General features: G+C 39.0%; 1 protein-coding gene across 8 annotated transcripts in view; it reads left to right on the top strand.

Annotated features, from left to right (window-relative positions):
• Positions 1-12,560, top strand: part of CADM1 (cell adhesion molecule 1) — a 328,941-nt gene that overhangs the window by 304,073 nt on the left and 12,308 nt on the right. For 3 of the 8 annotated variants that reach the window (XM_017523325.2, XM_017523322.2, XM_017523324.2), the window contains 2 exons: positions 630-662; positions 8,122-8,175. The exons of 2 other annotated variants lie outside the window; for them this stretch is intronic. In XM_017523325.2, the coding sequence (XP_017378814.1) occupies positions 630-662; positions 8,122-8,175 (87 nt within the window). Of the gene's footprint in view, positions 1-629; positions 663-8,121; positions 8,176-9,253; positions 9,411-12,560 lie in introns of those variants that run through there. 3 more of the 8 variants (XM_017523328.2, XM_017523323.2, XM_017523330.2) reach the window with 2 other exon arrangements.

Raw genomic sequence — 12,560 nt, 5'->3', positions numbered from 1 at the left:
TTCATTGCCATGGCCTCCCAGTAAATCGAACTTTTCAGCTAAACTGTGCTGAAATAATACACTGGATGAAAAACTTAAACCTGTCTATTCATCTACAGGCATCTGAGCATAAGCAGTAAAAGGATCCTAAAAGTGCGATTGATTCAATGATGCCTAACTGGCAGTCAAGAAGCCCAAGTGCCCGGGTGGGTTGGGTTAAAACAAAGGCAATGTTTGAATGTATGAATCCATTGTTTAACCAGCCTTTTGACTGAGCTTTTCTGTCGTAGTCCTGAGCCTTGATGCGTTAAGAGCCATCTACCAGCCACTGAGTTTGCACTGGTGTTTCTCATCACTTTGCATGTCCACCTGACTATTGACCAGCAAATATATGTGTCCTGGCAAGACCCCCAGAACCAAAGAATTTACTGTTTTCCTCACTGGCTCGCAGCTTTGAGCTCAAGGCATGTCTTAAAACAGTGCAACTCACTTCAAATGCTTTTTGCTTTTCATTTATTATTGCTTGTCACGCGATGTTCTTTGAAAGCTTGCTCATATATTATCTGTTCCATTTTTTTCCATTTTCCCTTTTTTTGCATGCCGTTCCTCCTGTTTCTTCCCTTCCTCCAATCCTCTGTTCCCGTCTGTAGACACAACGGCGACGACAGAACCAGCAGTTCACGGTTGGTATCACATTACTGTTTATCTACTTTCTCAGCGCTGCTGAGAGGCAAGGCAAGCCTGGGAAAAAGAGAAATGTAGTCTTCAAGGGAAATCATGTTTCGAGTAGACTGATCTCATAAAATATACTATAATTTTTTAAAGTTTGAAAAGATGTCGAGTCTTGTCATTTCTGTTGTGAGTTCGGTAGTCAATGGATGCAGTCTGAGATGAGACCTTCTCCTCACTGGGTGGCTGGAATTGTAGGAGTGTCAGTCAGTTGCACAGAGTCCTCCTTACTTACAAAACTCCACCAAACCTTGAAATACATGGGGCTTCAAAAAAATGAGTGTTTGCGGGAAAACTGTTAATATCTGAATTAAAGGCCCAGTTGCTTTATTTATATATAGGCCATAGTCCCAGATAAATCTTGAAGAGGTGTCATTTGTGTCGCTCAGTGAAGTTGAGATGGAAGGGTAGACCAGGGAGGAAGATTCCTGTTTAAAATCATGAGCTTATGATAAAGAAAGTCATTGCTCTTCTTTAGAAAGGTCATGACTTTAAGTATGTTGCTAATCATATTTACCCCACCACCCCTCGATGGTTCACTCTTAATCTCTATGTGTTCATATAACTTTATGCTCTCATTTGGCAGAAAACTCCTCCAAACCAAGAATGATATCATATGTCAATTATAACAGCATAACTGGGACTTTTAAAAAGTTATTGGTGTGTGTGTGTCTTGCAGGTAAAATAGTAACACATTTTTAACCACAAAGCAATAAAAACGGAGTGAGTAAAACTCAGGAGGGGTATCAGGAAATAAGATCTCTTTTTCCCCATCTCACCAATGACTTACTGGATTGGAATAAGTCTATTAACTTTTCTATGTCTCTCCAATCAGAAAATGAGAATCATGTTTCTTCTGTACATTACTTTATTACTTAGCTCAAATCTAGCCCTGACAAGATTGTGCTTAGAAAAGATATGTTAGTTTAAAACTGGGCTGAATTTTAATAATTGAATCCAAGGGAATTATTTGGTAAAGGGCCTACTTTAATCACTCTGCATGTTGTTGTACAGGGTGGAAATCTGTCATTTAAATGACAAGAGGAGATCAGCCAACCCTGCCATGTTAATTCAACTTTTAGAGAAAAATTTCCTGGCACAGCCTGACTGACTTAGAGACCTGCATTTGATAACTCACCAGTTGGAAAATCTCTAAGCTCTGTAGGAGCTGTCTTTGAAGGTCAGGCCTTGATGCTTGGCAGGTCACCCCATCTTTTGACTTCCTGTGACGAATTCTGAGAAAGCAAAACAAATTTAGGAACTAAGCAATACTTCCTTTCTCTCTCCATTCCTATTTCTTTCTGCCCTTTCTTATCATTGGTACAAAGGGAAAAGTTCATAAAATAACCAAAAGGAGCCAGGTACGCTGACAGTCATGAGAAATCAATTAGGTATAAAACTTCCACTTTCTAAGGTAATGCCCTATAGCGCTTGCCACATCTCAGGCATTGCACTCCATTAAGCTCAGTTATTTGTAGTTTTCATCATTAATTGAGCACCTCCTGACTTTATCGATTATTCTCGAAGGGTTATTTTAATGTAGTTAGAGAGATTTTATTCTATTCTTTTAAAGATACTTTAAGTTTTGAGCTTCCTATAATTAACTACAAGGCAAAATGCAAGCTCTTCCAACCCACAGCCCATGGGCCGCATGCGGCCCAGGACGATGTTGAATGCGGCCCAACGCAAACTCATGAACTTTCTTAAAACAGTATGAGATTGTTTAGCGATTTTTTTTTTTGTTGTTGTTGTTCATCAGCTGTCACTAATGTATTTAATGTGTGGCCCAAGACAATTCTTCTTCCATTGTGGTCCAGGGAAGTCAAAAGATTGGACACCCTGATATAATGTAATCATAAAATTCCTAAATTATGTGAGATCCTTGAAGATACTGATCATTCATCTCCTAAAGCTCTGGAGTTCTATTTTCTAGATCCCTTCAATAAAATTCATGTTTTTACCTGACTCTAGGGGATGTAGTTCTCAGACTTGAGTAGGCCATTCAAAGTAGGAAACTTGTCCCCTAATCTGAAAAATAAGAAGTTAACTTATAGCCAGTCCTGATTTTGGAGTACTAGTTTTAATCAGGTCTTTCTCTGGAGAGAGAGAAAGGAAAGGTGATCTCTTTTTGTGGTATAAGAAAGAGACACTTGGAATGAGACTTTATAGCATTTCTATGGTAGGTAATAGAGATGTTTGTGTACTGTGAGAAGCAACTGCCTTCCTATTATTTTGGGGATGATGTTCAAGTTAGTGATACCTCAGCAGGATGTCATTGACTAGCAGTGCATGAAGAATATAACTACAGCCAAGGGATTCATTGTATCATATATATATATATATATATATATATATATATATAATTTAAATTTGACTTCTTAACTGCAGGGGGATAGAAAAGTGATAGATAATGCAGGCTGATCCCTGTATAATGCACTTATAAATATTCTTCACCTTGTCCAAAGTCCTCATGGCATCTTCACAAAGGGCTCCAGCCACTATTTTAAACAGCATGTTCTTTAACCCACAGCAAAGAAGCTGTAATGAAAGCCAGATAATATCTAAAATTTTACTTGATCTGAGGGAAAACTTCCAGGTCAGTTGTCAGGATAGAAAAGGTAATAGAACATGGTAGAAATTACAAAGCAACATCTGAGATTTCCAGAAAGATGATGACACAGAACTGATTTTACTCTAGTGAATTGTAACTGAAAATCCAACTTCTTCATTACAGCAACCACTTGACTCAGGTTCATTTGAAAATAATCTTGAGATGTTTGTTATGACAATCTGGGTTTAGAAATGTTGAATGGTTTGGTAACTTAGCAACTTAAATGACAAGACATTAGATCAATTAGCTATGGCCATCTTATTTGGACTTAAAAGTTTTCATACTGGATATCCTTCGATATTTCTGGGTTTGTTTTTTTTGTTGTTGTTTTTTTTTTTATAAAACGAAAAGAAAAAGTAATTTTTAAAGCTTTCCCTTTGAAGACTCATTAAAAGATTTTATTCAAGCTTGTGTTGCTAGAGTATGTATGAAGTTTATACCAGTTGTTTATGTATGTTGACCATTTGTTCTTAACAATATCTAATTGGAATAAGCATGTATTGAAAGGTTAGAAGTGCATGGGCATGATTCAAAATCAAATGGATTTTCTCCAAAAAGAAAGCCAAACGACAATTAGCTACAATGTGTTTTTAAGGATTTAATTGATAGTAAAGATAAATGTGAGTGTAAGAGTGCGATTTTTAGACTAGGCTGACACAAGGGATCTTTTTTGAATGAGGATCTTGAGCATTTGTGTTTTTGGAGCTCATCCTTAAGGGCTAGACAGGAAGAATCCTGTGTTATGTGTGCATGTTGAGCAATGCAAAAAACACTCTGCCAAATCCTGATACCACATGGTCTGAGAAATGCATGAGTGATTTAACGCACGGATGGTGTAGTCATTATGTTATTGATGTGTGGGTGCGTGTGATGGCTTTTGTTCATATGTGGGTGCTTCTGTGTCTTGTGCCTTGTTCCTTCTGCCCTGTGTGTCCCTTCTCCCTTTCCCCACCCTCCCCCCCCATATGAGGGGTCGGGTGACAGCATGCCCATGGTCTGGAATAGTGCTTGTGCTTTTGCTGCACTGCAGTCAGCTGGCTTCCTTCGGGTTTGAGGTCTCTCCCTCTCTCTCTCTCTGCCCCTTCTCGCCCCTCCCCATATTATTATTTTCAAGTCTACCTGTCCTCTTGCCTTTTCACCTCTTAATACAGTAGAGGCTGACGATCTCATGAATTTTCATATCCCCAGTGAGTTTTTAAATCGTTCTTAATTCAGTATGTAATTGTGGTAAGACTCAAACTGGAAACTCCTCTGAAGAGTAGTTTTTCATTTTCAGTTTTGGTTTCAGAATGTTTGGCCTGTGCTAGCTACATGTTCGTACCTTACGAGCACAGCCCTTAGGAGATGCCCCCATAGCTCTTTCTTTTCCCAACTCGTTTATAAAAATGCAAACCATGGTCAAATTCTAAAAGCACGTAAGATTTTCTTATTATACTTGATATTCACTTATGGGGAAATTCTTAAGCCCATTTTAAAGAAACATAGCCAGCAGTGCGCATTACTACAACCGCTATGTCCACCATCTGTGTTTGTGCCTCTATGTACATCTCTCTGTATGAGCACATAACAATGGCATTCAAAGGCTGTCATTCAGTCACGGGACTCTGCAGACATTGTACGTTCTACATGAGAGCAAAGCTCAAGAGGTTTACGAATGGCTGCAGGACCTGAAGATTGTGTTTCAGCCTTGATATGCAGTTTGGAAACAATGTGCTACTGTCTAACGGCGTGAACCAAATTTCTGCTAATGGGAAGAAGGGAAAACTCTCTACAAAAGCTGACAAAGCAGGAAGAACAGGATGACTGAGTTTTTAGATTAAAACTACCGGGGGCGTCTGAACTCATGGCTGGTGGTGGAAGTAACAGTTTCCATAATATGGCCAAGTGATCAGATGTATGCTGCTTAGGTAAGAGAGAGACCATCGCCTACTTTGTTTTTTATAATGGGAATGATACCAGGGCCAGTGGGCTAAGTTTTTGTTTCCTGGAGATTTTATTTGATCATTCTATTTTAAAATTTTCTGGGGAAAAAATGATACTCTGAAAAACTGAGCCCATGAGCATTTAAATTGTATTTGACCTTGAATTTATTTAAGTATCTCTAGAATTTCGTATTGTTTCTAATTTCTTGAAGTTTTCCTTACCCTGGTTTAAAATTGCCACATCGTATCACTTTTAGAAGCCAGCAATTACTGCTGAAAAGGAAGGATCACAACTGCAAAAGCATTACCTGAGAGGGCTTAGGGTATGCTATAGCAATTGTAGCACCATGAAAAAGTGAAATACACATCTCTGCAGAAGAGATGGCTATCATGCATATATTAAATTACCATGTTTGCATCCTTAGGACTTTATTAATTGCTCAAAAATAATCCCTTATGGACAAAAAGTAAAGTTTCATTTATTTAACAAAGTTTAAAGACATATGTTGAATATATTTTAATTAGAAGTGACTAGAAAGAGGCTTTAATGGATGATATGAAAGTTTCAAGAGAAAACACAAGAAGTAATTTCCCACTTATTGTTAAAGAGTGAAGCCTCCTTTTGAAGAATGTTCTCTGCTTCATAAAATACGTCTTTGTCTTTTTCTTTGAGAAAATGAAAAGTGTATAATTTTTAACATGAAAGAAAAATACCTAAGCCAAATCAGTTTCAGGAGGTACATTTTCCTTGTCCCCTCTTGTACACCCTGTGCTTCAGTAAACTCTTCTTAATTATATTTATTCAGAAATTATCCAACTATGGCAGAGTATTGTAGATTCATACAATATAATAGTGCTACAGAAACAAATTTAACGCCACTAGCCTAAATGGCTTCCTGCTTTAGAACATAATCCGAGCAGTAGAGTCCAGATAACTTGGTATATTTTAAAGTTTATGCCATTAAAAATGACAGTTTCAGCTTTAATGAGGTGTATATCAACTGTCTGTTGCTTTTTAATGGAAAACTTTGCATATCAATGATATTTCATAAACATATTTGTCTTTTTTTAAATTAGCTTTCTAATGTCCTCCCCAAGGAATAAGCCTTCAGCAGTAAAGCTACCTACTTGAAACATCCTTGTTTAATGTGGTTCAGTGGGCACCAAGCACGTATGTAGGACGCTTTGATATTTGTTGGGCCAGGTAGAAGTGAGAGATTAGCCTTCTGAGAACTGCAAATTTATAATTAACTACAGAGAAGTACTCTATGTTGCCCATTTATAACAGTTATTTAAATAATTGTATTCATCAGTCTTTATACAATGTATAAGCCAATTAGAAATAGGAATACTGCCAACCAATCAGATTTCAGAGCAAATGGATAACATCCCTATTCAGTTGCCTCCATAACTGATTGCATTGCTCACTGCTTTCCCTTCAGTTGCCTAAATCTATAGTTTGAGAATACCTGTGGGCTCAAAGTCTTCCCGTTTTTAGTCAGCACCTCCTGTTGAGTGGTAGCACCCAAGGATCATGATGGAAGGTCTTCTTCCTCAAGGGCTGATGGCGCGTCAGCCACCTTTCACAGAATTGATCTGGCTATCAATGTTCATTTGGCTTCTTTATAAAGCAACTTACAAAATGCAAGCTTCAGTGGTCATTTGCACATGACTGTTTGGATTCATTTGGGTCTTTAAAAATAGTGATCAGTTTGACATTACTTGTTTCCAAAGCATTTGTTTTGGTTGCTTTTAATGCTCTGATTGGGCATTATTCCCAAATTATTAATTCAACAAATACTCACTGTGAGAATATACTTTGTGGATTGGCTGTAGCAGAAGGGAAAGATGCAAAAATAAACACAACTTGCTTCTCCAAAGACCTTGCAGTTTATTAGGTCCACAGACATCTTCAAAAGTGACAGATTTGACTAGAGAAGTGTGAGCAAACTGCGGTGCAACTTAAAGGACCTAGGCAGTCAGTCACACTGGACTTTGAGCAGGACAGCAAAGAACAAGTAAAGCCGCCTTGAATGTCGAACATTTTGTGTTATTAAATAAACTTCATTAAAGGGTCAGCTCACAAATAAAGCAAAAGGAAGTGGAAACCGTCTCCTATCTGAGGCTCCCATTGTTTATCTACTTCCCTCTTCACCTCTTTTAATTCAAATCATAGCTAGCTGAGGAGCATCTCAGCTGGCCAGCACTGGAATTGACTCGGATATAGGCATTTCAAGCCTCCATTTGATTACCTCCTGACCTAACTGCTTTTTCAGCTTTGAGGGTTTTTTCAGGAATACCATTGATTTATGAAATTCTCTTTTTTAAAAAAATCATTTTGCGAATCAGATTTTCTGATGAAGGCATAACCTGCAATCTGCAGTTAGCAGATGCTGTACCATTTTGAAATATGTGATCCAAGATCATCATAAATTGATAATGAACTGTGTTTGTCAGTATTGGCAGCGGATTTCAATTTACAGTAAAATGCAAAATAAAACGTACATACATCAGTATGTAACATCCAAATACATTTGTATTTAAGAGATAGCAGAACATCAACAGCTAACAATCAGGCTTTATTGATTTCTTTTTTCTTTTTGCATGCTGTTATGAATGAGTGATTTTAAGCATTCACCTTCATGTTTCATGTCCTTTGAACAGTGGAGACTGAGGAATCTTTCTGCCTCGATTGTGTTGTAATAACAAAATTACATAATTGAAGAAATGTACTTATGGATTAATACATTCATGCTATCAAAAACGTAGATAGCAAGAGATTTGGCTCATGTTTTTAAAGAAATTCATCCTCAGTTCTTAAGTGTTTTGTTTATGTCCCTCGAGGAATGAAAAGAAAAACGATTTGTTTTTACTTGTAAGGCCTTACTCAGTTGCCCAATTCCGCAGAAGAACTGGACAGTGAGGACCTCTCAGGTAAGGGCTAGTCATTAGGTAAGGCACTGCAGTGTCCAACCTGTGGGTGCTCTATCCACTTCTACAAAATGGCCATTTGGTTTGCTGAGCAATCAGTAAGTGTGGATTTTGAGACTAACAAAAAACAAATTTTTATCAATACTGTCTTCCTTCCCAGTCAACTACCCACGTCTTTTCTCTGTGGTAGTAATATTTATATTTCAGATTGGGGACAATTCAATTAATGCAGGAGAGGTCAAGTTACCTTTGGGATTGTACTAAAGCCACTCTGTTCAGTGGTTTCAAATAATGTTTATGTCCTAGATATATAATGTGTCTGGAGAAATTTTGTTGCATTACAAAGCAATTTAAGGATGTTGGATTATGTGACAAGATCTTTTTTTAAAGAAACAAACAACTCTTATTGACTGCCTTCTTCTGTGGAGGAGACTAGAAAAGCCATGTTGTAGTTATCTTAGAAGTCAGGAGTGGGAAAGGGCAGGGAGGAGGGGGGAGTGACTGTTTTGTCACACACCATGATGTAAACTAATTATCCACCTCAGACCTCTTTCACAGCACACTGAGCTCTTGCAAAAGTAGGTTTCATGCTTGATTCCAGGATTTAGGTGTTACTAATCCAGAATAAGAAGCATATCCTACAAGGGAGGGAGGGAGGAGATTTAAAGTGGTCAGAGCTAAACAATTATATGAGCATCCATGATGTTATGGGACTTCACTGCCAACCAGCTGTAGCTTAAACATTTCCATCCGTCACTTAATAAGTCAGTCAGCAAGGCCCTTTCCTTGTTATTGCAGTGGAGAAATTAAGTCATAGGACTGTAGACACTTACTGAAGCCTATTGGAAAGAAAGATTCCCAAGGAGCTTTTACTGAAGCTCCCTTTAATAGTTGGTTGTTGAGGTACAGTCCTTAATTATAAGTCTTACCCATTGAGAGAATAAGATAGTACTAGCCAATTTTTCAAAATGCAGTAGATTTATTGCCAACTATGTGCTTCTGATATACCTCAGGGATATCTTCACTTTGCTGTTATGTAGCATGTAGTTTGAGTTTAGCTGTTGGATTTATTTTTCTAAAGACTGGAAGCTCCAGGAGGCCATGCTGGTCTTGTTCACTGCTGTATGCCTGTCATGTACTAAGCACCCAATTGACACTTAACTGTATGAATGAATGAATTTCTAAATCCCAATGCATTTAGGTAAATAAATAGATTCGAAAGATAGCGGGCCCATCAAGAGAGTGTTTCTTTTTTGTCTCTTCTTTGTGGTGTAGAGAAGTTCCAAAAACATTTGCCTAGTTTTCTTTTAAAATAAGGGTGGATAAGTCCTTCTCCCTGCTTAAAATGGGATGCTGGAAGTAAGCAATTTCTGCTTGTATTTCTGGTGATAGACAGTCTCAGTTCTGACCATAAAAAAAACAACTCTCTTTGACACAGTAGCCCTGGCAGTTGGATCTTCTCAAAGATTCTAAGAAAGCTGGTGGGTGTGTTGGCCCCGATCCCTCTTGGGACAGAAGCCAGACAAGGATCACTCAGATATGCAAAAGTCATTTTTCTCCTCTTTAGGAAAATGTGACTGAATCAGCCATCCACCCCTTCCATCAGCATCATCAATTAGGAATACTCTGGGCCTCAGCACTGCGCCATGTCAGATGGGTCCCTGCTGCAGTTCTATCAATCACCCGAGTCAGAAGCAATAAACCAACAACTGTTTGTGTTCATAATAATTCAGTTAAATTAATAATTATGTTGTCCCCCTCCCCCACTCACTTCAGGAACACTGCAGTCATATATTGCTCAGGAGCCATAAGTCATGTAGAACACTGATGAACTATCAGGCTGGGCTGGGCTGCCTTTTGCATCTGGTTTGATGAACTAATCAAAAACTGATTAGCACTTTTGTTCAAAGGGGATGCTGATTAATCAATTACTATTGATTGTGAGCTTGGCTTCACTCGGCAGCAAAGAGACATCAGAAGGGAAAAAAAACAACCAATAAAAATTGAGCAGCTGTCATAGTGTTTAAATTTATTAAAACAAAATACATTATTTTTATGAAGCTGTCTTGAAATGGGTCACTGAAGGGGAGCATATTGATTGAGAAAGGATGAACTTCTCAAATTTCTGTAGCCTAGAGACTGAATTCAATTATAATACAAGACAAACAGGTTAACACCCGTCTTAAACAGCCCATCAATAAATTAGAGTAGGTGTTGCACATTTAATGCTAAACTGTGGTAATGAATAATATCATCCATTCCCTGCTGCATCAGGGTAGAAATTTCATCCTTTCCATATTATGGATAAACATTATGTACTCAATTTCCTTCCAAATAATGATGGTCTATCCTCTACCTGCCCCCTTTGTCCCCGCCTCTCCCACACACCAGTGCTACCTTAGTTAATGACAGTTTCATAAGCAACATATGGTGCTCCATTCTCACCCAGCAAAGCAAGTTGCCCGGCTGATCCTCCTCTTTAATCTGCATAAAGAAATTATGCTCGTATGTAGTTCAGTGATTTAATTATTGGCAGGCCTGGCGAGCTTATCCAGTTCTACTTTGAACCCTTTCATTTACTTTTTGGGTGTTAACTTTATTGATGATGGATCCATAAGAGTTTTGAATTGTTTTATCAATTACATCTGCTGTTTCCTGGTGACAGCTGGTGGTTATTGCCACCCATGTGGAATAGAATAGCTTTAAGCATATTTATCCTTCTATTTTATTTTAAAACTTTTTCAAAATGTCTCCGACTGCCTCTCTCCGTTCAGCAGTGGAGGGGCCTTGGGGAACTGTTTAGTGGAGTCAGGTGGTAAATATACAGTGTGCCAGAAAATGGCCCTCCAGCACAGTTCAAGAAATCCATCAGTCTTCTGCTTTGGAAGCAAAGGCACCGACAAATTCCAGAGCTGTCATGATTCCTCAAAACATGCTTTCATCTCTTGCCCTACAAAACAAGAAAGTGATCTGGAAAACTCCTACAACATCTCCCTCACAATCCATTTAAAAAAAAAAAAAAAAAGCATGGGTGGAGGGCAGATTCTAAATGGCTTTGCTAACCCTCACCTAGATGTTAGGAGGAATCTAGGTGAACCAACTGTAGTCCCCTAAATGGATTATACAAGAAAATGGTTTCAAAATATAGCCTACATTTAGCTGGGCACAGTGGCTCACACCTGTAATTCCAGCACTTTGGGAGGCTGAGGTGGGTACCTGAGGTCAGGAGTTTGAGACCAGCCTGGCCAACATGGAGAAACCCCGTCTCTACTAAAAACACAAAAATTAGCCTGGCATGGTGGCACATGCCTGTAGTCCCAGCTACTGGTGGTGGTGGTTGGGGAGGGCATTGACTCAAGAGAATTGCTTGAACTCGGAGGTGGAGGTTGCAGTGAGCCGAGATGGCACCATTGTACTCCAGCCTGGGCAACAGAAAGAGACTACGTCTCAAAAAAAAAAAAAAAAAAAGCCTATATGTAGATAATAGGAGCACTTAAGGGTCTTTTGATCTAGATTATCAGTCCTGGAGTTGTGGGATATATGGCCTTCAGGTTACTGGGAGTGCCTTAAAGCTCTGGCTAAACTTGCCTTAATTGTGTATGAGAAACTCAGTAGCTGTACCATTTAGGGGGAACTCTTTCCTAATTGACCCCCACATAAAGTGTGGTCCAGATTTGACAAGCAGACTATTTTATTACTTGGTAGAGTAATAACAACAATAATGATAATAAAACACCAAAAACCAGATGGGCTGTATAGATATATTTAAGTTACGGCCCATAAATCTAAAGTGTGGCATGGTTTGGCTTGTATCTGCCTCATACTTTGTAACTTAGAAAGCTCTTTTGCACATATTACTTCATTTGATCTTTATTCATTCAACAAATTACTTGAGCTCCTTGTGCTGGGCTCTGAGCTGGGCATCAGGGATGCGGCAGTGAACAAGACCAACAGGAGCCGGAGCTGCCGTGGCCTTCAGGAGCCAGGGCCCCTGCTCTCCTACAGCGACACACTAGTGAGGGAGACACACTCAAAATACCAGTTAATCTTGGACAGTGACAAATGCTGTGAAACAATAAAACTGCATAAAGTGAAAGTAAGGGACTGGGGCTGGGAGAAGCTGGAGGCCAGTGTAGAAAAGCTCACCAGGGAAGGCTGTTGGAACAGGAAGACCCAGATAGATGAGAATGAGCCAGCTATAGAAGATTTTCATGAAAATCTAAAGATTGTTAAGGAAGGGCTGTTGGTCTCCATTTATAAATAAGGAAACTGGCCAGGCGCCATGGCTCACACCTGTTATCCCAGCACTTTGGGAGGCCGAGGCGGGTGGATCGCCTGAGGTCAGGAGTTCAAGACCAGCCTGACCAACATGGAGAAACCCCATCTCT

Source organism: Cebus imitator, unplaced genomic scaffold (assembly GCF_001604975.1).
Source record: "Cebus imitator isolate Cc_AM_T3 unplaced genomic scaffold, Cebus_imitator-1.0 Scaffold28, whole genome shotgun sequence".
In the NCBI taxonomy this organism is placed as follows: domain Eukaryota; kingdom Metazoa; phylum Chordata; class Mammalia; order Primates; family Cebidae; genus Cebus; species Cebus imitator.
The sequence above is the reverse complement of the archived record's forward strand: the minus strand, read 5'-3'. Positions and strand labels throughout refer to the sequence as shown.